Source organism: Euphorbia lathyris, chromosome 6, assembly GCF_963576675.1.
Source record: "Euphorbia lathyris chromosome 6, ddEupLath1.1, whole genome shotgun sequence".
In the NCBI taxonomy this organism is placed as follows: Eukaryota; Viridiplantae; Streptophyta; class Magnoliopsida; order Malpighiales; family Euphorbiaceae; genus Euphorbia; species Euphorbia lathyris.
In genome coordinates, this window is record NC_088915.1 from 3,839,248 (window position 1) to 3,862,595 (window position 23,348).

At 30.9% G+C, this 23,348-nt stretch overlaps 1 protein-coding gene and 1 long non-coding RNA gene across 4 annotated transcripts; both read right to left on the reverse strand.

Moving 5' to 3' along the window:
* Window positions 1–625: 625 nt before the first annotated feature.
* Window positions 626–5,875, reverse strand: LOC136234055 (uncharacterized). 3 transcript variants are annotated; one of them, XM_066023818.1, is made up of 11 exons: window positions 5,086–5,345; window positions 3,703–3,878; window positions 3,507–3,617; window positions 3,313–3,408; window positions 3,036–3,215; window positions 2,692–2,927; window positions 2,327–2,602; window positions 2,131–2,223; window positions 1,929–2,045; window positions 989–1,336; window positions 626–901 (listed from the first exon to the last, which is right to left on the reverse strand). In XM_066023818.1, exons 2-11 carry the CDS (start codon window positions 3,845–3,847, stop codon window positions 875–877), a joined length of 1,629 nt encoding a protein of 542 aa, XP_065879890.1. In that variant the 5' UTR covers window positions 3,848–3,878; window positions 5,086–5,345; the 3' UTR covers window positions 626–874. The 3 variants fall into 3 exon arrangements, with proteins under 3 accessions (XP_065879890.1, XP_065879889.1, XP_065879891.1); XM_066023817.1 differs by lacking the exon at window positions 5,086–5,345 and adding an exon at window positions 5,369–5,875 and having other exon boundaries at window positions 627–901; XM_066023819.1 differs by lacking the exon at window positions 5,086–5,345 and adding an exon at window positions 5,369–5,874 and having other exon boundaries at window positions 627–901; window positions 2,692–2,780.
* Window positions 5,876–10,257: 4,382 nt separating this feature from the next.
* On the reverse strand, window positions 10,258–12,975 carry LOC136231996 (uncharacterized). The gene is made up of 3 exons (XR_010690226.1): window positions 12,727–12,975; window positions 12,595–12,642; window positions 10,258–10,940 (listed from the first exon to the last, which is right to left on the reverse strand). It is a non-coding gene; the product is annotated as an uncharacterized lncRNA (long non-coding RNA).
* Between the last annotated feature and the right edge of the window lie 10,373 nt (window positions 12,976–23,348).

The following is a 23,348-nucleotide window of genomic DNA, read 5'->3' on the forward strand; positions in this document are numbered from 1 at the left end:
TTAGGTGCATATTTTGCACCTTATCCCATTTATAAATAACTCGAGCTTGATTACAATTTTAGTAAATAGGAATTTAGGCTCGAACCGAGTTCAACTTTTAGTTCGAGCTTGTGTATTTTCTGATAATCCGAGTATAAGCATGTCAAAGTTGAACAGCTTTTGAGTGGTTTGGTGTTCAGTTCGATAAAAACTCGACTACTTATCCACAACTAAACTACCGTCGCCTCTCTGTCCATGCCAACAAAATCAACTTAATTATACTTCAAACAGTATTATAACTCTCTAGGAGCCATGGATGAAACCAAGGGAATAGGATCTATGCAAGATTGTGTAGAAGAGCTAAGTGGCCATAGATGAGACTTATAAATCAATTAATGAAATGGGGAAGACCAAAGCCTCTAATTTTCAGCTAATGATTAGCGATATTCAGCCTTGACAGGTGAAGCTACTTAGCATATTTAACTACTTGTACAAACAGCTTGCTTTTCAAAGCAGACAATGGATGGCAAGTTTCAAAGCAGACAATTTCAATAGCTCGGCTGACCTTCATTTTAGCTCAGGATTACACCCACATTTTTTTTATCGTAAGCAGCAGCTTTGCTGCCAAGCCAGCTTCCTCAGCAAACACAACACAATCTTATTCGCACAATATTGATATGCAACCTCTAAACAACTTTCTGATACTTTCATCAGTCCACTATGAAATTTAATAAATTTAGAATCTAAAACCTTATGTAAATTGAAATCAAAACATTTAAAAATTCATCCTAAACCAAAAACATCATCCCTATCAATGTTGAAAAGTAATAAACTAGTGATATTAATCAATAAAGCAAGCAAGTTCAAAATTAACGAATCCATCAATTGACAACCTTCACAAGTCCATTTGCATCTCTTCCTCCTACAAAATTGTAAGAACAAAAACACCCAATTAACAATATGGTTTATTATATAGTTCAAAAGCAAATGTGTTTAATTAAGTACTTACCAAAGCATTATGTGTACTCCTTGAGCTATTTTCTTTTAACATTATTTCCATCCTTCTGCAATACGATTCAGAAACCTGTTGTCGCTCCACCTCATGTTCATCTTGCGCCTTTCTATGCCCTTCGTGTGCCTTTAATTCAGCTGTCAGTCTTGCAACCTCATTTTTAAGCGCATTAACTTCATCATTTTTACCATTAGACATCATTCCTCTAGTAATTGCTTTATATCCCAATCCTTTACCACGAACATATCCTGATCTAACTCCAAATACCTGTTGTAGCACATGATCTGATGTGGGAACAGACTCATTATCATTTATCGGCTGATCCTCAACCCTTTGCATATCTTCCTATATTATGTAAAACATAAGTGAAATTTAATAAGCGAATTATAAAGATATGAAACAGCCTGAAACACAAACAAATACCTAAAAAAGAAGACCAAACATATATAATATTATGGACCAATCAATCACCAATTGTCTAATAACTCAATCATAAGACCATAATAGAGATTTCACTTGAAATTAGATTTAAGAAAATAAGTTTCAGCATTATGTAAATTTCAGAACCTGCACATCCCATATGATAAAAGTAGTACAATAGTTCTTCATTATGCTTTTTGATGCAGACTTTTACACAAATTGATCATCCATCCAATAACTAAATGCAAAAAAACCACATGCCAATCCACAATATTTGTATAACACTTGTCACTATTGTAGTTTTTTCAACTAACTAGAACACATGAAACTGAAAATGTCATAAGCACATTTTAGGCATCTGAACCAAGTACAAGAAAAGCAAAGAGCTTTTATGATTATATTTAAAATCAGAATCACAACATCAATAGAAACACATGAAATAAGCGTATCAAACAAAGGTTAATCTAGTTTGACAGTATCCTAACAAGGCAATTGCTTAAAAAACTCTATTACTTACATAAATCCTTTTTGATTGTGAATCATGGAATGTAGTTTGTCCTTGGTCATTTGTAATTCCATGAGTGGCCTTCCACACATCAAAAGCCTTTGGCAATTCGCCTAATTCCTCATCCATCTTCAACATTAATAGTATAATCATCTTAAATAGAACTAGTCAAACCCTTTAAAAATAATTGATAAGAGTTGCTCTATATATTTACCATTTTATACTCTACTTGTGCGAAAGGGGTTAGACCAGTTGAAGAAACCACTATTTGAGAAGCACGATTAGTTGAATTAATATAACTTTGTTCCTACAAATTAATAATGTGTAAGAAAGCATTCATTTAAAATTAAATTAACAATAATACATACTAACCATCACCTAATAAATTAAACAAAACATTATATATTAACCTGAAAATCCTCGCTTCCAAAAACTTTAAGCATGTCTTTCCAAGCATCTCCAGATAGTTCTTTAGGAACATGTTTCAAGCGTTCCTCATCATTACTATACATGCGATATTGGTTATGTAATTTATATTTCCATCTGCGATATGCCGTTTTCATCTGAAAGAAACAGAAGTACTCAAATTTAGCTTTTTTCATTTCTGGCGTATCGGGCTCCTCCTTTCCTAACTCTTCACGTTTCTTCCACTTTTCAGGGCTATCAGTGCTAACATCAAAATAGTCCTGTACAATATGTAGGTTCATTAAATATTTAATAAAATTTAACAATTCTACACAATAAATAAAAATCGGTCCAACACAATAATATTTACTTGAATCATAGCCCACAAACGGGACCTGTGCTTCTTTTCAATTTCATCCCAAGACTCAGTCGGAGGTCTATAAATTCTAGCGCAGTATCCTAACCATGACGATAATTTATTAGAATGCTTCCCAATTGGTCTAAAATATCTACCCGGTGGAATGAAAACAACTAATTTGTTTTTCCTTCCATTCGTAAGTTTGTCGAGATCCATCCCTTTGTATGGTCCCCTACCAACTGATCTCGCTAAAAAATAAGTAACAACACTAATTAATTAAAAAAAACAGAATGAAGATATTCTAATTTTTCGTATAAAGTGCTAAAAAAAGATGTTAAGTTATAAATGAAACAAACCTCGAAAAGTTTCTGAATTTTCAGCGCTTATCTCCGTATCTGATAGGCAAGGATAGTCAGATTCATGATTATCAATGGGATTATCAGATTGTGGATGGTCAGAACCTTGCAAGTGACAAGCATCTATCTCATCAACATTTTCATTATCAGCATTGTTGATTATAGTACGCCTCATTTTGTCTAATATTAGATAACGAACAAAGAGTTATTATACATTCTAAAAAACATTTATATAAAAAAACTCGATAAATGAAAAGTATAATAACCGTGGTCATACCGAGAGTAGATCGGCTTAATGAAGAATGCAAACCTTCATCATCGAAAGTAGCACGTGTACGAGGACTGGACGTTGTAATCCTTTTATTTCTAAGATCTTAATTGACAAAATAAAATGATTACTAGATATTATAAATAGCTTATTCATATTAAATACAAGAATAAGAAATAAATCATAACTTGCATATAATGTACCGTTCATTGACGCAACAGAAGATGGTGTACGTGCAGTTGCATTTCTAGTTGCTTCATTAATGTTAGCAGCACTCTGTACCTTCTTTTCTCTTGAGATTTGTCTCCATCCCTCTATGAAACAAAAGTTAACATATATAATATCATACATGGTACTAGGAAAATAAAAGCTAAATGATTCAAAATATTATATTTTTACCTTGATTTGCACCTAAAGTAGGCAATTGTTGACTTGTCGGGGAAATTGTATCTTCATCAGAATAATCATTTAAGATAGGTCGGTGAGGTTTAAGTACCGGACGTAATCTCCTCTTGTACTTCTTGCGTTTTTTTACACTCTCCATACTCTAACAATTGAATTAACCTTTTTATAACCTGTCAGAAATAATTTCTTAGTCCAAAATACATCTATAAAATACAAGCTCAATAGTCAAATTCTTTCATGTATTAAAGAAGCAGATCCAAAAACACATATACTGTGATGTTTTTTTTTGTGTTTGTTTTGTTATTTAAGGCTTAATTTATGATTTGGGTTACATAGAAATTACTCTTAAGTGATTCATAATTTTTATATCCTTCATAGAAAAAAATAAAAAAATCAAGTAAACAAAATGCCTAGTTTTCTAAGTCTAAGATTTAAATCATAGCAGAAATCATAATTATACAGAAACAATTATAATCTAATTTACAGAATTAACATCAACTGAACAAGACTAAGTGCTGAATATAAACATCAAACACATTAGCTAAGGGAACAACAAACAACAGAGGAGAAAAAAACAGAGCTTCTATTGAAACTGACATCATTTCTTCTTTTTTGACCTGTCTCTTTTCCCAGATTGTAATATCTTTTTTTTTCCTTTTTTTGTGCGTGTAAACTCCAGATCCAGATAACCATGATATCTAATGAATTGACCACAATGCTCTATTTATAGTTTGACATGTATGACTACGTATAGCTTGACATGTATGACTACGTATACCCTCACATATAATAAATACTACTTTTTCCTTTCCCATTAGTCATACTCATGGGCTACATTCTCATTTTCATAATCAAATTTCATCTTTTTCAAGACAATATTTTCTGTACATATACAAATGTAAGCATTTTTCTTGTGATCAAATTCATCTCTGAACAGTCAAAAATCACTTTGAAGTTAAATATACTCATGGTTTGTTTCCAGGAATATTCCACTTCTCAAGTTTGATGCACTCAATCTTGTGTTTTCATCAAAATATGCCATAAAAATTCTAATATTGCTTAATCAAAGACCAACACAGGAATTTTTTTAATCCAATTCCCAATTCCCATTTCATAATTTAGTTTTGTCTAGCTAACTAAACAAATACCAATTAGGATATTTGAAAATTGAACCCATACCACCAAACTCCGTGGAAGCAAAATAATCAAGCTGCATACAAAATTTCCACCTGTTGTTTTTTTTCCATATTACTCTTAAGTGAATCATACAAATAAGTATAAAAATCAATTGTTAACCAACTAATAACAAATGTTAACCAACTACAGATGAATCATAAATATTGAAAAAAAAAATTGACAGAGAAAGAGAAGGAATACCTAGTGTGTAAAGAACAAAAACGCTACCAGACTTGTAGAAAATGTTGGTATAGCACAAGAAAACTTAGTGAGTCTGTATTATGTGGGTTTTATTCCACAAAAAAAGTGGCGCCAAATTTACCCTCCAAATCACAGCTTAAGATCGTGTTAAATGATACACGTTTTCATCAGTATTTGGTTTTTATCCCTTAGGAAACTTAAATCACAGAATAAATCAAATTACTAAATTTCAAAAATCTAATATGAGCATACAAAACTCCATTAGAATAGAGGACCAAATTACCTGTCAAGGGATTCTAGCCCTGAAATCACAGTTCTCTCCAATTTTATTATTTCTTTGAGAAAGAAAACCTTGAGCTCCATCTACCAGCTGAGTCATGGATTGGAGTATACAAATAGTCTCCAATTTTCGCCCTAGATCTAAGTAAAAGGCAGAATTGTCAAGTGCTTCCTTAGGCAATAAACTCATCCAGTAATTAGGGGTTAATTCTTTCAGCTTCAATTAAAATATAAATTGGCTTCTAGATTGCTGGCCCTTCTCAGCTTGGTAGGAAGAATAAGATGCTGATGAAGAAATAATAGAGAGAAGAAGAGAGTAAAGATGAAATAATAATAGAATTTCATCTCACACCAGTTTCAATTTCAGTGGATTTAAAGAGAGTAAGAAAAGAATGAATAACCCAAAGATGAAAACTTAATTTCTACAGAGAGTTTTGCTCTTGAGGTGAAGACGGCGGCCATGGAAATGAGGTAGGTGAAGGGTTGGCTGCGTGGTCCCCAAAGAGTACAGATTGTTTTCCAAAATAAAAATTTAATTCGAAATATGTTAAAAAGTAATAAATTTAATTGATTATAATTAATATAAATATATACTAATATCAAATTGTCCCCAATTATACTATTAAAGTGTATTAGAGACAATACAAAATTATGTCTTCTTTACTAATTCAATAATGTTAATAGAGGACAATATAATATAATCGTCCCTAAGAATTTGTGCCTGAAACTCTCTTTTTTTGTAGTGTTGTGACATTGTGTCATCTCTTCTTTAAAAGGCAACTTCTCCGGTTCACTCGTGCTCAAAACAGGACCACCAGACCCTGTATCCATGTAAATTGGTTCTTCATGCAAAGGGCATTTCTTTCTATACTCGGTGAATTCTTTAGTTGTCTCATTCAAAGCTTTTTCATAGCCATCTAAGAGATTTCTCGTCATGTATAGTTCGTGTTTGAGCCTAGAAGTCTCCATATGTCTTCTTTGTTGCTCCTCCATCTTCGCCTTGTGCAAATTATGAACCATGTTATTCTGATGATCGAACTCGCTAAGAAACATTTGTTGTTGGATACTTGAGTTTTGATAAGCCTGCTCTTTCGCATGATAGGACATCCCAGCTTTTTCCAAGACTTGTTGCATTTGCTCCATATACATATGGAATTCGGATGTTGACTTCAAATTATTATCCCAACGTCCAAGAAAAACAATAATATAAAGAAGTGATTATAGTTCAGGTTCGGATGTGAAAACCACTAGTACCAAAGAAAATGACACTTTCTTAATGCATATTTATAAATAGTAAACAGCTGGCAAATAAAAAAAAACTATAACTTGAACAAGCATGTGAGAGTTTTTCTGGAGGTAGTCATAAGGGTCAGATTTGACTCTTACAGTACTTCCTACTATCTTTCTTCAAATGTTTATGAATCCCGGAGAAGCTCCTGAACTAAACTCTTTTTCAAACAGATAAGTTTAATATTATCAGGAATATGGCAGATTGGTAGGAAATTCAATTTTGGTTGTTGTTCGCTGTTTGAAATTAATTGCATTAGTGTTAATGGGTATCTTCTTGCCTTTGTTCTTTATTTGTTGCTAGTTTTCTGAACAAATAAAGAACAAAGGCAAAGAGATATTCATTAACACTAATGCAATTAATTTCAAACAGCGAACAACAGTCAAAATTGAATTTGCTATCACTCTGCCATTATTCCTGATAATATTAAACTTATCTATTTGAAAAAGAGTTTAGTTCAGGAGCTTCTGAGGATTCAGAAAATTTGAAGAAAAGATAGTAGGAAGTATTGTAAGATTCAAATCTGACCCTTTGACTACCTCCAGAAAAAACTCTCACATGCTTGTTCAAGTTATAGGTATTTATTTGCTAGATGTTTCCTATTTATAAATATGCATTAAGAAAGTGTCATTTTCTTTGGTACCAGTGGTTTTCACATCCGAATATGAACTATAATCACTTCTTTATATTATTGTTTTTCATGGATTGATACTTCCAATGTACCTATTTCGAAGACTTGTGACTATCTGGTGATTCTTCATCCCTGAACTAATAAAAGGAGTTTGTGAAGCTTCTATGACAAGTACTCCCTCTGTTCCAAAATACATGCATGTTAAGGTTAATGCACACTAATTAAGAAATGCTTAAGTGAAAGACTTTGTTACCCTTATATTAATTGCATCTACTAGTAACTTTATCTATTCCCAAGGCAAAAAGTCAACTAAAATAGGGGTATATTTGGTCAAAGCAAATTAATGTGCATAAATTGAAGCAAAATATCATGTATTGTGGAACAAAAAAAAATTCTCTAGAAAGACATGTATTGTGGAACGATGGAGTATAAGACTCTCACAACTACCACTGGAAAGCCCGCATGCTAGCTCATATAGAAAGTAATTTCCAAATAACATTAGTCCCTATGTGAATCTCTTCCTGACCAGCCAGAACCAACGGACTATGCATTTTAATTATAGTCTTCTTTTTACACTTACAAAATAATTAATTGAATTTTACTATGACAATTAATTAAATTGAATTATAATTGGTTATAAACAAATAAATTTTTCAAACTAGAAATTCAATTGAATTGGAAGACTATTACTATTCCACAAAAATTATGATTATATTTATAATTACAGAGAATCTTTTTTGACAGTTAGAAAACAATTAGTAAGCCCCAAACCTCATTACCAGTAATTCATGGAATATAGTGATGTTGTTCCTAGCATTCAACTAATATTAGATAAGCATATTTCCCAATAGCATAGATTAGGTGTATAATCTTCACAATTCTCATTGAACCCTAAAATTCAACAGATGAAAAGTCCAAAGATTTACCAGAAAGAATTATGCTTCTAAAATTCAATAGCTTTTAACTAGTTGCTCGGAAACAAAATATTTCCTGCAACAAAAAAAAAACAATTCATTATAGAATCAAAATCCAATGAGCAACAAATAGTAAATGCCAACAAAAAGTCAAAAATAACTTGGAATTGGCCAATTCAAATATAGTGTTTTGTGCTAATAATATTTTAGCAGATAAAGTCATGGAGTTTATTAATAGTCAAGATGATTTTGCAGGGTTCATGACCATCACTTGATGAGATTCTGAAGGCATTGTTGAATGCTCATTTAATTGGTTTTCATAGATTTGAGATCACAACAACTTTCCAGATTTGAGATCTATCGGGGGAGGTATCATTAGAATGCACACACATTTACAGAGAAGAGAAGAGAGGGATGGAGAAAACCAAAGTTGTGAAGTAAGTAAAGTTATATAGGCGAGACCATTTGTGTGAGATATTTAATCAGTATCAAATAATAAGTTTCATACATTCCAACAACCCTCTAAATTTTTAAAAGTGCTAAATTACTCTCTATTCTTATCTAATTACATTCAATAACATTATATTCTTATCCAATGCCATTCAATAACCTTTATATTTGTCCAATTGTATAATCTCAAAACTTCAACTATCCCCATGAAATCCCAAGAGTTCATAATTATTTATATATTTGAAGTTTTTTTTTTACATGTGGCCGAGCATGTATCTAACTTTCTACATCCAAAAGATTCTATTCAGAAATAAGGGGTTATTGAATGCAATCAAACAAGAATAAGAGACCATTTAGAACTTTTAAAAGTTCGGGGGAGCTTAAAGGCAATCAAACAAGAATAAGAGAGTAAAATCGTCTCATAATTTTATTGGTAGATAATTTATTGGTGATGATCAAACAATTAAAAAAACATATAATATAGTCATTACAAATGCAATGAATTATTACCAGAAAATATCAAACAAGAATAAAGAAGAAGCATAAAAAGTGCATGAGTTGAATCAATCTGCCTAAAAGTAGGCAACTGAATTGAAGAAAAATAATAATACCATTTCAGAAATCAGACACCAACAACTTCCTGATCATTGCCAAACTAAAATGAACAATTGCTAATGCTTTATTAAGCTAAAAATTGTTACTCCTAAAATTGCAATGCATGCATGTGGTGTATTTGCCAAAACCTACTAAACAAAATTTAAAGGCTTGTGAGACCCAACTCTATATATACTCTTTCAACTATTGGTAAGTTTTCCATGTGGGATAGGAAAAGAGCTTTTAAGAGCAAAGTCCCTAATAACAAATACACCCCCACCAATCAAATTCATTTTCTTCAAAACAAAGCCATTTTCTCACATTCAGATCAAGTGTCACAAGCATAGTTTCATCATAAGAAATAACAAACAAGCTTGATTTGTGTTAAAAAACATATCATAACAAAAGAAGCATAAACAAACTTGTGGTTTCAATTTCAAGTAATCATATCACCCTAACACATTAGATAGGTTATATAATGCACTCATAAACATACACACCAGAGAGAAACACCTAATAAAAAAAATTAGCATATCAAGTTTAAGACAAATTGTAGGGTTTCAAATAATCATATCATCATAGAACACATCAGACAGCTTATGTAAGCCACTCATAAGCAAAACTCATTATATCTTCAGAATTGCCATTAAAACATAAAACCCAACAAAGAAAAAGTGCAAAGATTAAATCAAATTTTCTATTATCAAAATAAAAATCACAAAAAATTTATGAATGGACAAAATTAACTTGTTTTATAAGATAAGGACAAAATCATTATTTTTTTCAACGACTTTGGAAGGAGTTAGGCTTATAAGTACTTAATTGAGAAAAATAATGGATTAAACAAAATAAAATCACATGATATTCATACTATGTTTGTGCTCGGTTTTGAAAGGATATTGCAATTAAAAAAGTTGTTAAAATTTATTAATTATAAGATTGAGTAGATTGATTTGTCTGAAACTAAATCTAAAAATAAGATTTCTTTGGTGCTGTCAGTATCCCATTGTTTTTAGAAGAACAGTTTGATTCAGTCCCACCCGTGGAAATCTAGAGTTAAGAAAGAGTGGAGCCAGTGGCAGGAAAAAAACATATATTAAACTACTCTTAGTTCGCTAATAATGGAATTCGAGGGCAAACTCCAAATATGAGAAACTCCAAATAATCATTTGGAATTGGAAATTGAACATCACTGGGTGCACATGTCTAGAACAACATATTCATTTACTAATTTAGAACAAAATTAGTTTCATTGCATTCCACTAATATATCAAAGAATTGAGCAATGCTTACATAATCTCGTCTCTAACTTGTAGAGTTTGATAAATTTCCGATGAGGAAAATGAACTACTTATGAAGAAACCAAGCTCAACTCGGTAGGAACACTTCCTCAAAAATGTAAGGAGGACCATAGAGTGATGGTCATGAACCCATACAAAAGCATCTTCAAGATTAATAACCTTCATAACCCTATGTGCCAAAATTTTATTAGCAGAAACATATGCTTGCCACAACAACTTGTCAAAACCATCACTCTTGTCGAGGCACATAATGATTGGACATTAAAGCTGGATGACCACCATTTCTTCTTGCAGATGATGGAGCATCTGAATCTCCATTGCTGCGTCCATCTTTTTTAGAAAAAAAAAATTTGAGCAATCATCGCCATCTGAATCTCCTTGCTTTGGATTTCCACTAACTACATACAGGATGCAAAAATAAGGATCACGATCTAAAAGCAGGATGCGGTTTTAAATATAATAAAACAAATGGATAATCTAAGGCATCCACATAAAGGCATTTGCTTTTAAGAAATGCCCTCCACCGAGTTAGATTTCATCATGTACGGGAACATATCAACTTCAACCAACATCAATCTCAAACTTTTTCAAATTAACCAAAAAAGGTCTCCAGTTCATGGCTATAACATGTAGATCAAAGACGAAACAACCATAAAAACAGAATTAATTTCTTCATCTATTTTATAATTAATTAATTAATTATTATCTTCATCTTGTCTCAATGGAATCTAAAATATTCTAACAAGAATTCCTTTCTCTTTCTCTGATGAATCACTGATTATTGCGCATAAGTTTTCCTAAATCGGAATTAATTAAGCATCTAAAAAGCCAGTGAAGGTAAGAATTGAATTCCTAACATGGCTCAACTCATCCTTCCATTTCCTGTATAGATGGAGACATTTTTCTTTTCCAGCAAGTTACATTTTTAAATACTATGTTGAACTCTTCTTCCTTAGCTTTTCAGCATTTCGTTTCAAATTCAGTTTCAGTGCAACATAGCACATATATAATCCTCAAAAATGCTCATCTCATAATTCACTCTCTTTACTTAGAAACAATGGAAATAGATTAAGATGTTCAATGGATTTAAATTCATTCGGTGTTGATCAAACAATTAAAGTACCCATATAATATAGTCATTACAAATATAATGAATTACTATCAGAAAATACCAAACAAGAATACAGGAGAAGCATAAAAAGTACATGAGTTGAATCAATCTGCCTAAAAGTATGCAACTGAATTGAAGCAAAACAATAATACCATTTCAGAAAATCAGACGCCAACAACTTCGTGATAATTTGTTACAAACAACAAATTAGTATTTTGAGAGAAATGTCTAGGATTGCCAAACTAAAATGAACAATTGCTAATGTTTTACTAAATGAACAAACACGATTTGGACTCTGCAATTTTCTCCATTGCAAATTAAGCTAAAAATGGTTACTCCCAAAGCCGCAATCTCAACTAGTTGGAAATGAATGAAATTACAACAAAGATAATTGTCTGATGAAATTTAGATAATATTCAGATCAAGCATCACCAGCATAGTCTCATCATATAACAAACAATCTTGATTTGTATCAAAAAAACTTATTATAACAAAAAAAAGCATAAACAAACTTGTGGTTTCAATTTCAAGTAATCATATCATCCTGACACATCAGATAGCTAGGTTATATAGAAAAACACACCAGAGAGCAACATCTAATAACAAAAATTAGCATATCCAGTTTAAAACAAACATATAGGGTTTCAAATAATCATATCATATCATCATAGAACACATCAGACAGCTTATGTAAGCCACTCATAAGCAAACACATTTAACAATAGATCTATTGAAATCACAATTACAATCCTCAAATTCTTACCTTTTGGCATAATCATTTTAAAAAAACCACTATAGTAAACAAGTAATTAAAGAAAGATTAATAATGATACACCATTTGTAAACACATATAATAAGATAGGGTAGCGGCAAAACTCATTATATCTTCAGAATTGCCATTAAAAAATAAAACCCAACAAAGAAAAAGTGCAAAGATTTACCATAAACAATTGTAAGCAGTAATTTGATTTGCTAAGCAAGATAGTTTCCTGCAAAAAAAAAGATAGGATCAAAATACATATGGACTGGTGAGCAACAAAAAAACATAAAGAAGTTACAATTGCTCAATTCACCTGTAAACAAACACAACCCTTTTTTGCTAATAATATTTTAGCAGATAAAGTTATAGAGGTTATTAATCCGGAAGATGATTTTATAGGGTTCATAACCATCACTTGATGCTCCTCCCTTCTTTCTTGAGGAAGGGTTTCTATCGAATTAAGCTTGATTCTCATTGGAAATTTACCCGACGAACGAGCAGTTAGAGATGAGATCCTAAAAGCATTGTTGAATGCTAACTTGATAGAGAAGATAAACCCTAATTCTAACCATTGATTTCTATAGATTTGATTACGCCACTTTCTGGAGAAGATAAACCTTAATCCTAACCGTGTCCATAATTGATATAAGGGCTATCTGCTATTCAGATCTCAAAGAGGAGATATCTATGAACATTGGGTAACCCTAATTGCTATTTGGCGATTGAGAAGAGCAAAGGTGTAAGTCCAGTTATATAGGTGATGTCATCCCTTACTCTCAAACCTCACCTACTCCCTAAAGTTTTAAATTACACCCTCTATTTTTGTCTAATTATCTTTAATAACCTCCTATTTTTGTCCAATTGCATTTAATAACTTCTATCTTTATATAATTAAATTCGAAAGCCACAAAACTTCAATTGTTCTCTAAATTTTTAAAAGTTCATAAGTATTTACCTATAATTTATTTTATTTATTTTTACATGTGACACAGGGTGTCTCTCACTGCAAGAGTTTGGGCCAAATATTAGTCTTTAATATTTAACCCTAATATTTTTAAGTGTAGTGTTGATTTAACCTTAACGTACAAAATGGTGCAAATTTAAGTATAATATTTCAAAGTAAGATCAATTTTAGTCCTACGTTATCGAAAATTAGAAAAAACATGTTTTATTAGTATTTTACTACAACTTTAGGTTATTAGTTTATTACTAAAAAAAATGTAAAAATTCTGCTAAAATGCTAAAAACTAAATCTGCTACATATAAATTAATCACAACTTTTTTTATCAAATTGTGTAAAATATTACAGTGTTATTAATATAGTTATAAACAACAATTAAAAAATATATGAAATTGTTTCGATTTATTGACAAACTTATTTAGAAGATACAATCTGACAATTAAATAACAGTAAACCAATCGTTTTAAATTTTCAACAGTGTTTTGCTAAAATTGGTCTTGCTTGAAAAAATTAGGATTTAATTTGCATCACTTCATATGTTAGGGGCTAAATATGCACTTTGATTGAAGCGTTATGGTTAAATTTGACCCTTATCCCAATAAAAAAATGTACAAAAACTTACAACATAAATATCACATGTTGCAATTATTGAGTTTGTATTGTGATCATGTCGTGTCAATTTCGACTTAGTGTCAAAATGATTAAACCGTAGTCCGACCCAAAAAATTTCATATCAATCTCGTATTAACCTAATCGGGATAGTATCGATTACGTGTGGTGTTGTCGAGTCATATTTAATTTTAATTTGGATCAAATTTATTTTTAGGAAAACCTCACTTTTAATCTTCAGGTTATTGGGATTCTCCATCTCATTTTATAAAATGACTTAATTTTTATCCTTGCCGTAAAATATTGGTTCAATTTTATCATTTTCTAATAAATTCCGTGGGCACGTTTTATTCGAAATTATTTAGAAAATGATAAAATTAAATCAAATTTTCTATTATCAAAATAAAAATCACAAAAAAATTATGAATTGACAAAATTAACTTGTTTTATAAGATAAGGACAAAATCATTATTTTTTTCAACGACTTTGTAAGGAGTTAGGCTTATAAGTACTTAATTGAGAAAAATAATGGATTAAACAAAATAAAATCACATGATATGCATACTATGTTTGTGCTCGGTTTTTGAAAGGATATTGCAATTAAAAAAGTTATTAAAATTTATTAATTATAAGATTAAGTAGATTGATTTGTCTCAAACTAAATCTAAAAATAAGTTTTCTTTGGTGCTGTCAGTATCCCATTGTTTCTAGAAGAACAGTTTGATTGAGTCCAACCCGTGGAAATATAGAGTTAAGAAAGAGTGGAGCTAGTGGCAGGAAAAAGACATATCTTATCCCTAATTTTTTTTAATATGGCGACGAAGTTATATGGAAGCTTAAACTACTCTTAGTTGGCTAATAATGGAATTCGAGGGCAAACTCGAAGTATGAGAAACTCCAAATAATCATTTGGAATTGGAAATTGAACATCACTAGGTGCACATGTCTAGAACAACATATTCATTTACTAATTTAGAACAAAATTAGTTTCATTGCATCAAACTCTAACTTTAAACACAAAAACCATTCCACTAATATATCAAAGCATTGAGCAATGCTTACATAATCTCGTCTCTAACTCATAGAGTTTGATAAATTTCCGACGAGGAAAATGAACTACTTATGAAGAAACCAAGCTCAACTCGGTAGGAACACTTCCTCAAAAATGTAAGGAGGACCATAGAGTGATGGTCATGAACCCATACAAAAGCATCTTCAAGATTAATAACCTTCATAACCCTATGTGCAAAAATTTTATTAGCAGAAACATATGCTTGCCATAACAACTTGTCAAGGCACATAGTGATTGGACATTAAAGCTGGATGACCACCATTTCTTCTTGCAGCAACCAGATGATGGAGCATCTGAATCTCCATTGCTGCGTCCATCTTTTTTAGAAAAAAAATCTTTGAGCAATCATCGCCATCTGAATCTCCTTGCTTTGGATTTCCACTAACTACAGACAGGATGCAAAAATAAGGATCACGATCTAAAAGCAGGATGCGGTTTTAATTATAATAAAACAAATGGATAATCTAAGACATCCACATAAAGGCATTTGCTTTTAAGAAATGCCCTCGACCGAGTTAGATTTCATCATGTACGGGAACATATCAACTTCAACCAACATCAATCTCAAACTTTTTCAAATTAACCAAAAAAGGTCTCCAGTTCATGGCTATAACATATAGATCAAAGACGAAAGAACCATAAAAACAGAATTGATTTCTTCATCTGTTTTATAATTAATTAATTAATTATTATCTTCATCTTGTCTCAATGGAATCTAAAATATTCTAACAAGAATTCCTTTCTCTTTCTCTGATGAATCACTGATTATTGCGCATAAGTTTTCCTAAATCGGAATTAATTAAGCATCTAAAAAGCCAGTGAACGTAAGAATTGAATTCCTAACATGGCTCAAATCATCCTTCCATTTCCTGTACAGACGGAGACATTTTTCTTTTCCAGCAAGTTACATTTTTATATACTATGTCGAACTCTTCTTCCTTAGCTTTTCAGCATTTCGTTTCAAATTCAGTTTCAGTGCAACACAGCACATATATAATCCTCAAAAATGCTCATCTCATAATTCACTCTCTTTACTTGGAAACAATGAAAATAGATTAAGATGTTCAATGGATTTAAATTCATTCGGTGTTAGATCAAACAATTAAAGTACCCATATAATATAGTGATTACAAATACAATGAATTACTACCAGAAAATACCAAACAAGAATACAGGAGAAGCATAAAAAGTACATGAGTTGAATCAATCTGCCTAAAAGTATGCAACTGAATTGAAGCAAAACAATAATACCATTTCAGAAAATCAGACGCCAACAACTTCGTGATAATTTGTTACAAACAACAAATTAGTATTTTGAGAGAAATATCTAGCATTGCCAAACTAAAATGAACAATTGCTAATGTTTTACTAAATGAACAAACACGATTTGGACTCTGCAATTTTCTCCATTGCAAATTAAGCTAAAAATGGTTACTCCCAAAGCCGCAATCTCAACTAGTTGGAAATGAATGAAATTACAACAAAGATAATTATCTGATGAAATTTAGATAATATTCAGATCAAGCATCACCATCATAGTCTCATCATGTAACAAACAATCTTGATTTGTATCAAAAAACTTATTATAACAAAAAAAGCATAAACAAACTTATGGTTTCAATTTCAAGTAATCATATCATCCTGACACATCAGATAGCTAGGTTATATAGAAAAACACACCAGAGAGCAACATCTAATAACAAAAATTAGCATATCCAGTTTAAAACAAACATATAGGGTTTCAAATAATCATATCATATCATCATAGAACACATCATACAGCTTATGTAAGCCACTCATAAGCAAACACATTTAGCAATAGATCTATTGAAATCACAATTACAATCCTCAAATTCTCACCTTTTGGCATAATCATTTTAAAAAAACCATTATAGTAAACAAGTAATTAAAGAAAGATTAATAATAATACACCATTTGTAAACACATATAATAAGATAGGGTAGCGACAAAACTCATTATATCTTCAGAATTGCCATTAAAACATAAAACCCAACAAAGAAAAAGTGCAAAGATTTACTATCAACAATCGTAAGCAGTAATTTGATTTGTTAAGCAAGATAGTTTCCTGAAAAAAAAAAAAAAGACAGGTTCAAAATACATATGGATTGGTGAGCAACAAAAAACAAAAGCACATAAAGAAGTTACAATTGCTCAATTTACCTGTAAACAAACACAACCCTTTTTTGCTAATAATATTTTAGCAGATAAAGTTATGGAGGTTGTTAATCCGGAAGATGATTTTGTAGGGTTCATAACCATCACTTGATGCTCCTCCCTTCTTTCTTGAGGAAGGGTTTCTACCGAATTAAGCTTGATTCTCATTGGAAATTTACCAGACGAACGAGCAGTTAGAGATGAGATCCTAAAAGCATTGTTGAATGCTAACTTGATAGAGAAGATAAACCCTAATTCTAACCATTGATTTCTATAGATTTGATTACACCACTTTCTGGAGAAGATAAACCCTAATCCTAACCGTGTCCATAATTGATATAAGGCCTATCTGCTATTCAGATCTCAAAGAGGAGATATCTATGAACATTGGGTAACCCTAATTGCTATTCGGGGATTGAGAAGAGCAAAGGTGTAAGTCCAATTATATAGATGATGTCATCCCTTACTCTCAAACCTCACATACTCCCTAAAATTTTAAAGTTTTAAATTACACCCTCTATTTTTGTCTAATTATCTTTAATAACCTCCTATTTTTGTCCAATTGCATTCAATAACTTCTATCTTTATATAATTAAATTCGAAAGCCTCAAAACTTCAATTGTTCTCTAAATTTTTAAAAGTTCATAAGTATTTACCTATAAGTTATTTTATTTATTTTTACATGTGACACAGGGTGTCTCTCACTACAAGAGTTTGGACAAAATATTAGTCTTTAATTTAACCCTAATATTTTTAAGTGTAGTGTTGATTTAACCTTAACGTACAAAATGGTGCAAATTTACGTATAATATTTCCAAGTAAGATCAATTTTAGTCCTACGTTATCGAAAATTAGAAAAAACATGTTTTATTAGAATTTTACTACCACTTTAGGTTATTAGTTTATTACTAAAAAAAATGTAAAAATTCTGCTAAAATGCTAAAAACTAAATCTGCTACATATAAATTAATCACAACTTTTTTTATCAAATTGTGTAAAATATTACAGTGTTATTAATATAGTTATAAACAACAATTAAAAAATATATGGAATTGCTTCGATTTATTGACAAACTTATTTAGTAGATACAATGTGATAATTAACTAACAGTAAACCAATCTTTTTAAATTTTCAACAGTGTTTTGCTAAAATTGGTCTTGCTTGAAAAAATTAGGATTTAATTTGCATCACTTCATATGTTAGGGGCTAAATATGCAGTTTGATTGAAGCGTTATGGTTAAATTTGACCCTTATCCCAATAAAAAAATGTACAAAAACTTACAACATAAATATCACATGTTGCAATTATTGAGTTTGTATTGTGATCATGTCGTGTCAATTTCGAATTAGTGTCAAAATGATTAAACCGTAGTCCAACCCAAAAAATTTCATATCAATCTCGTATTAACCTAATCGGGATAGTATCGATTACGTGTGGTGTTGTCGAGTCATATTTAATTTTAATTTGGATCAAATTTATTTTTAGGAAAACCTCACTTTTAATCTTCAGGTTATTGGGATTCTCCATCTCATTTTATAAAATGACTTAATTTTTATCCTTGCCGTAAAATATTGGTTCAATTTTATCATTTTCTAATAAATTTCGTGGGCACGTTTTATTCAAAATTATTTTGAAAATGATAAAATTAAATGAAATTTTCTATTATCAAAATAAAAATCACAAAAAAATTATGAATGGACAAAATTAACTTGTTTTATAAGATAAGGACAAAATCATTATTTTTTTCAACGACTTTGTAAGGAGTTAGGCTTATAAGTACTTAATTAAGAAAAATAATGGATTAAACAAAATAAAATCACATGATTTGCATACTATGTTTGTGCTCAGTTTTTGAAAGGATATTGCAATTAAAAAAGTTATTAAAATTTATTAATTATAAGATTAAGTAGATTGATTTGTCTGAAACTAAATCTAAAAATAAGTTTTCTTTGGTGCTGTCAGTATCCCATTGTTTCTAGAAGAACAGTTTGATTGAGTCCAACCCGTGGAAATCTAGAGTTAAGAAAGAGTGGAGCTAGTGGCAGGAAAAAAACATATCTTATCCCTAATTTTCTTTAATCTGGCGACGAAGTTATAGGGAAGCTTAAACTACTCTTAGTTGGCTAATAATGGAATTCGAGGGCAAACTCGAAATATGAGAAACTCCAAATAATCATTTGGAATTGGAAATTGAACATCACTGGGTGCACATGTCTAGAACAACATATTCATTTACTAATTTAGAACAAAATTAGTTTCATTGCATCAAACTCTAACTTTAAACACAAAAACCATTCCACTAATATATCAAAGCATTGAGCAATGCTTAAATAATCTCGTCTCTAACTTGTAGAGTTTGATAAATTTCCGACGAGGAAAATGAACTACTTATGAAGAAACCAAGCTCAACTCGGTAGGAACACTTCCTCAAAAATGTAAGGAGGACCATAGAGTGATAGTCATGAACCCATACAAAAGCATCTTCAAGATTAATAACCTTCATAACCCTATGTGCAAAAATTTTATTAGCAGAAACATATGCTTGCCACAACAACTTGTCAAAGCCATCACTCTTGTCAAGGCACATAGTGATTGGACATTAAAGCTGGATGACCACCATTTCTTCTTGCAGCAACCAGATGATGGAGCATCTGAATCTCAATTGCTGCGTCCATCTTTTTTAGAAAAAAAATCTTTGAGCAATCATCGCCATCTGAATCTCCTTGCTTTGGATTTCCACTAACTACAGACAGGATGCAAAAATAAGAATCACGATCTAAAAGCAGGATGCGGTTTTAATTATAATAAAACAAATGGATAATCTAAGACATCCACATAAAGGCATTTGCTTTTAAGAAATGCCCTCGACTAATTATAATCATCGGCATCTGAATCTCCTTGCTTTGGATTTCCACTAACTACAGACAGGATGCAAAAATAAGGATCACGATCTAAAAGCAGGATGCGGTTTTAATTATAATAAAACAAATGGATAATCTAAGACATCCACATAAAGGCATTTGCTTTTAAGAAATGCCCTCGACCGAGTTAGATTTCATCATATACGGGAACATATCAACTTCAACCAACATCAATCTCAAACTTTTTCAAATTAACCAAAAAAGGTCTCCAGTTCATGGCTACAACATGTAGATCAAAGACGAAACAACCATAAAAACAGAATTAATTTCTTCAACTGTTTTATAATTAATTAATTAATTATTATCTTCATCTTGTCTCAATTGGAATCTAAAATATTCTAAATCGGAATTAATTAAGCATCTAAAAAGCCGGTGAACGTAAGAATTGAATTCCTAACATGGCTCAAATCATCCTTCCATTTCCTGTACAGACGGAGACATTTTTCTTTTCCAGCAAGTTACATTTTTATATACTATGTTGAACTCTTCTTCCTTAGCTTTTCAGCATTTCGTTTCAAATTCAGTTTCAGTGCAACATAGCACATATATAATCCTCAAAAATGCTCATCTCATAATTCACTCTCTTTACTTGGAAACAATGGAAATAGATTAACATGTTCAATGGATTTAAATTCATTCGGTGTTGATCAAACAATTAAAATACCCATATAATATAGTCATTACAAATGCAATGAATTACTACCAGAAAATACCAAACAAGAATACAGGAGAAGCATAAAAAGTACATGAGTTGAATCAATCTGCCTAAAAGTATGCAACTGAATTGAAGCAAAACAATAATACCATTTCAGAAAATCAGACGCCAACAACTTCGTGATAATTTGTTACAAACAACAAATTAGTATTTTGAGAGAAATATCTAGCATTGCCAAACTAAAATGAACAATTGCTAATGTTTTACTAAATGAACAAACACGATTTGGACTCTGCAATTTTCTCCATTGCAAATTAAGCTAAAAATGGTTACTCCCAAAGCCGCAATCTCAACTAGTTGGAAATGAATGAAATTACAACAAAGATAATTATCTGATGAAATTTAGATAATATTCAGATCAAGCATCACCAGCATAGTCTCATCATATAACAAACAATCTTGATTTGTATCAAAAAAACTTATTATAACAAAAAAAAGCATAAACAAACTTGTGGTTTCAATTTCAAGTAATCATATCATCCTGACACATCAGATAGCTAGGTTATATAGAAAAACACACCAGAGAGCAACATCTAATAACAAAAATTAGCATATCCAGTTTAAAACAAACATATAGGGTTTCAAATAATCATATTATATCATCATAGAACACATCAGACAGCTTATGTAAGCCACTCATAAGCAAACACATTTAACAATAGATCTATTGAAATCACAATTACAATCCTCAAATTCTCACCTTTTGGCATAATCATTTTAAAAAAACCACTATAGTAAACAAGTAATTAAAGAAAGATTAATAATGATACACCATTTGTAAACACATATAATAAGATAGGGTAGCGGCAAAACTCATTATATCTTCAGAATTGCCATTAAAACATAAAACCCAACAAAGAAAAAGTGCAAAGATTTACCATAAACAATTGTAAGCAGTAATTTGATTTGTTAAGCAAGATAGTTTCCTGCAAAAAAAAAAAAGACAGGTTCAAAATACATATGGATTGGTGAGCAACAAAAAACAAAAGCAAATAAAGAAGTTACAATTGCTCAATTCACCTGTAAACAAACACAACCCTTTTTTGCTAATAATATTTTAGCAGATAAAGTTATGGAGGTTATTAATCCGGAAGATGATTTTGTAGGGTTCATAACCATCACTTGATGCTCCTCCCTTCTTTCTTGAGGAAGGGTTTCTACCGAATTAAGCTTGATTCTCATTGGAAATTTACCCGACGAACGAGCAGTTAGACATGAGATCCTAAAAGCATTGTTGAATGCTAACTTGATAGAGAAGATAAACCCTAATTCTAACCATTGATTTCTATAGAATTGATTACGCCACTTTCTGGAGAAGATAAACCCTAATCCTAACCGTGTCCATAATTGATATAAGGGCTATCTGCTATTCAGATCTCAAAGAGGAGATATCTATGAACATTGGGTAATCCTAATTGCTATTCTGCGATTGACAAGAGCAAAGGTGTAAGCCCAATTATATAGGTGATGTCATCCCTAACTCTCAAACCTCACCTACTCCCTAAAGTTTTAAAGTTTTAAATTACACCCTCTATTTTTGTCTAATTATCTTTAATAACCTCCTATTTTTGTCCAATTGCATTTAATAACTTCTATCTTTATATAATTAAATTCGAAAGCCTCAAAACTTCAATTGTTCTCTAAATTTTTAAAAGTTCATAAGTATTTACCTATAATTTATTTTATTTATTTTTACATGTGACACATGGTGTCTCTCACCGCAAGAGTTTGGGCCAAATATTAGTCTTTAATTTAACCCTTATATTTTTAAATGTAGTGTTGATTTAACCTTAACGTACAAAATGGTGCAAATTTAAGTATAATATTTCCAAGTAAGATCAATTTTAGTCATACGTTATCGAAAATTAGAAAAAACATGTTTTATTAGAATTTTACTACCACTTTAGGTTATTAGTTTATTACTAAAAAAAATGTAAAAATTCTGCTAAAATGCTAAAAACTAAATCTGCTACATATAAATTAATCACAACTTTTTTAATCAAATTGTGTAAAATATTACAGTGTTATTAATATAGTTATAAACAACAATTAAAAAATATATGAAATTGCTTCGATTTCTTGACAAACTTATTTAGAAGATACAATGTGATAATTAACTAACAGTAAACCAATCTTTTTAAATTTTCAACAGTGTTTTGCTAAAATTGGTCTTGCTTGAAAAAATTAGGATTTAATTTGCATCACTTCATATGTTAGGGGCTAAATATGCACTTTGATTGAAGCGTTATGGTTAAATTTGACCCTTATCCCAATAAAAAAATGTACAAAAACTTACAACATAAATATCACATGTTGCAATTATTGAGTTTGTATTGTGATCATGTCGTGTCAATTTCGACTTAGTGTCAAAATGATTAAACCGTAGTCCGACCCAAAAAATTTCATATCGATCTCGTATTAACCTAATCGGGATAGTATCGATTACGTGTGGTGTTGTCGAGTCATATTTAATTTTAATTT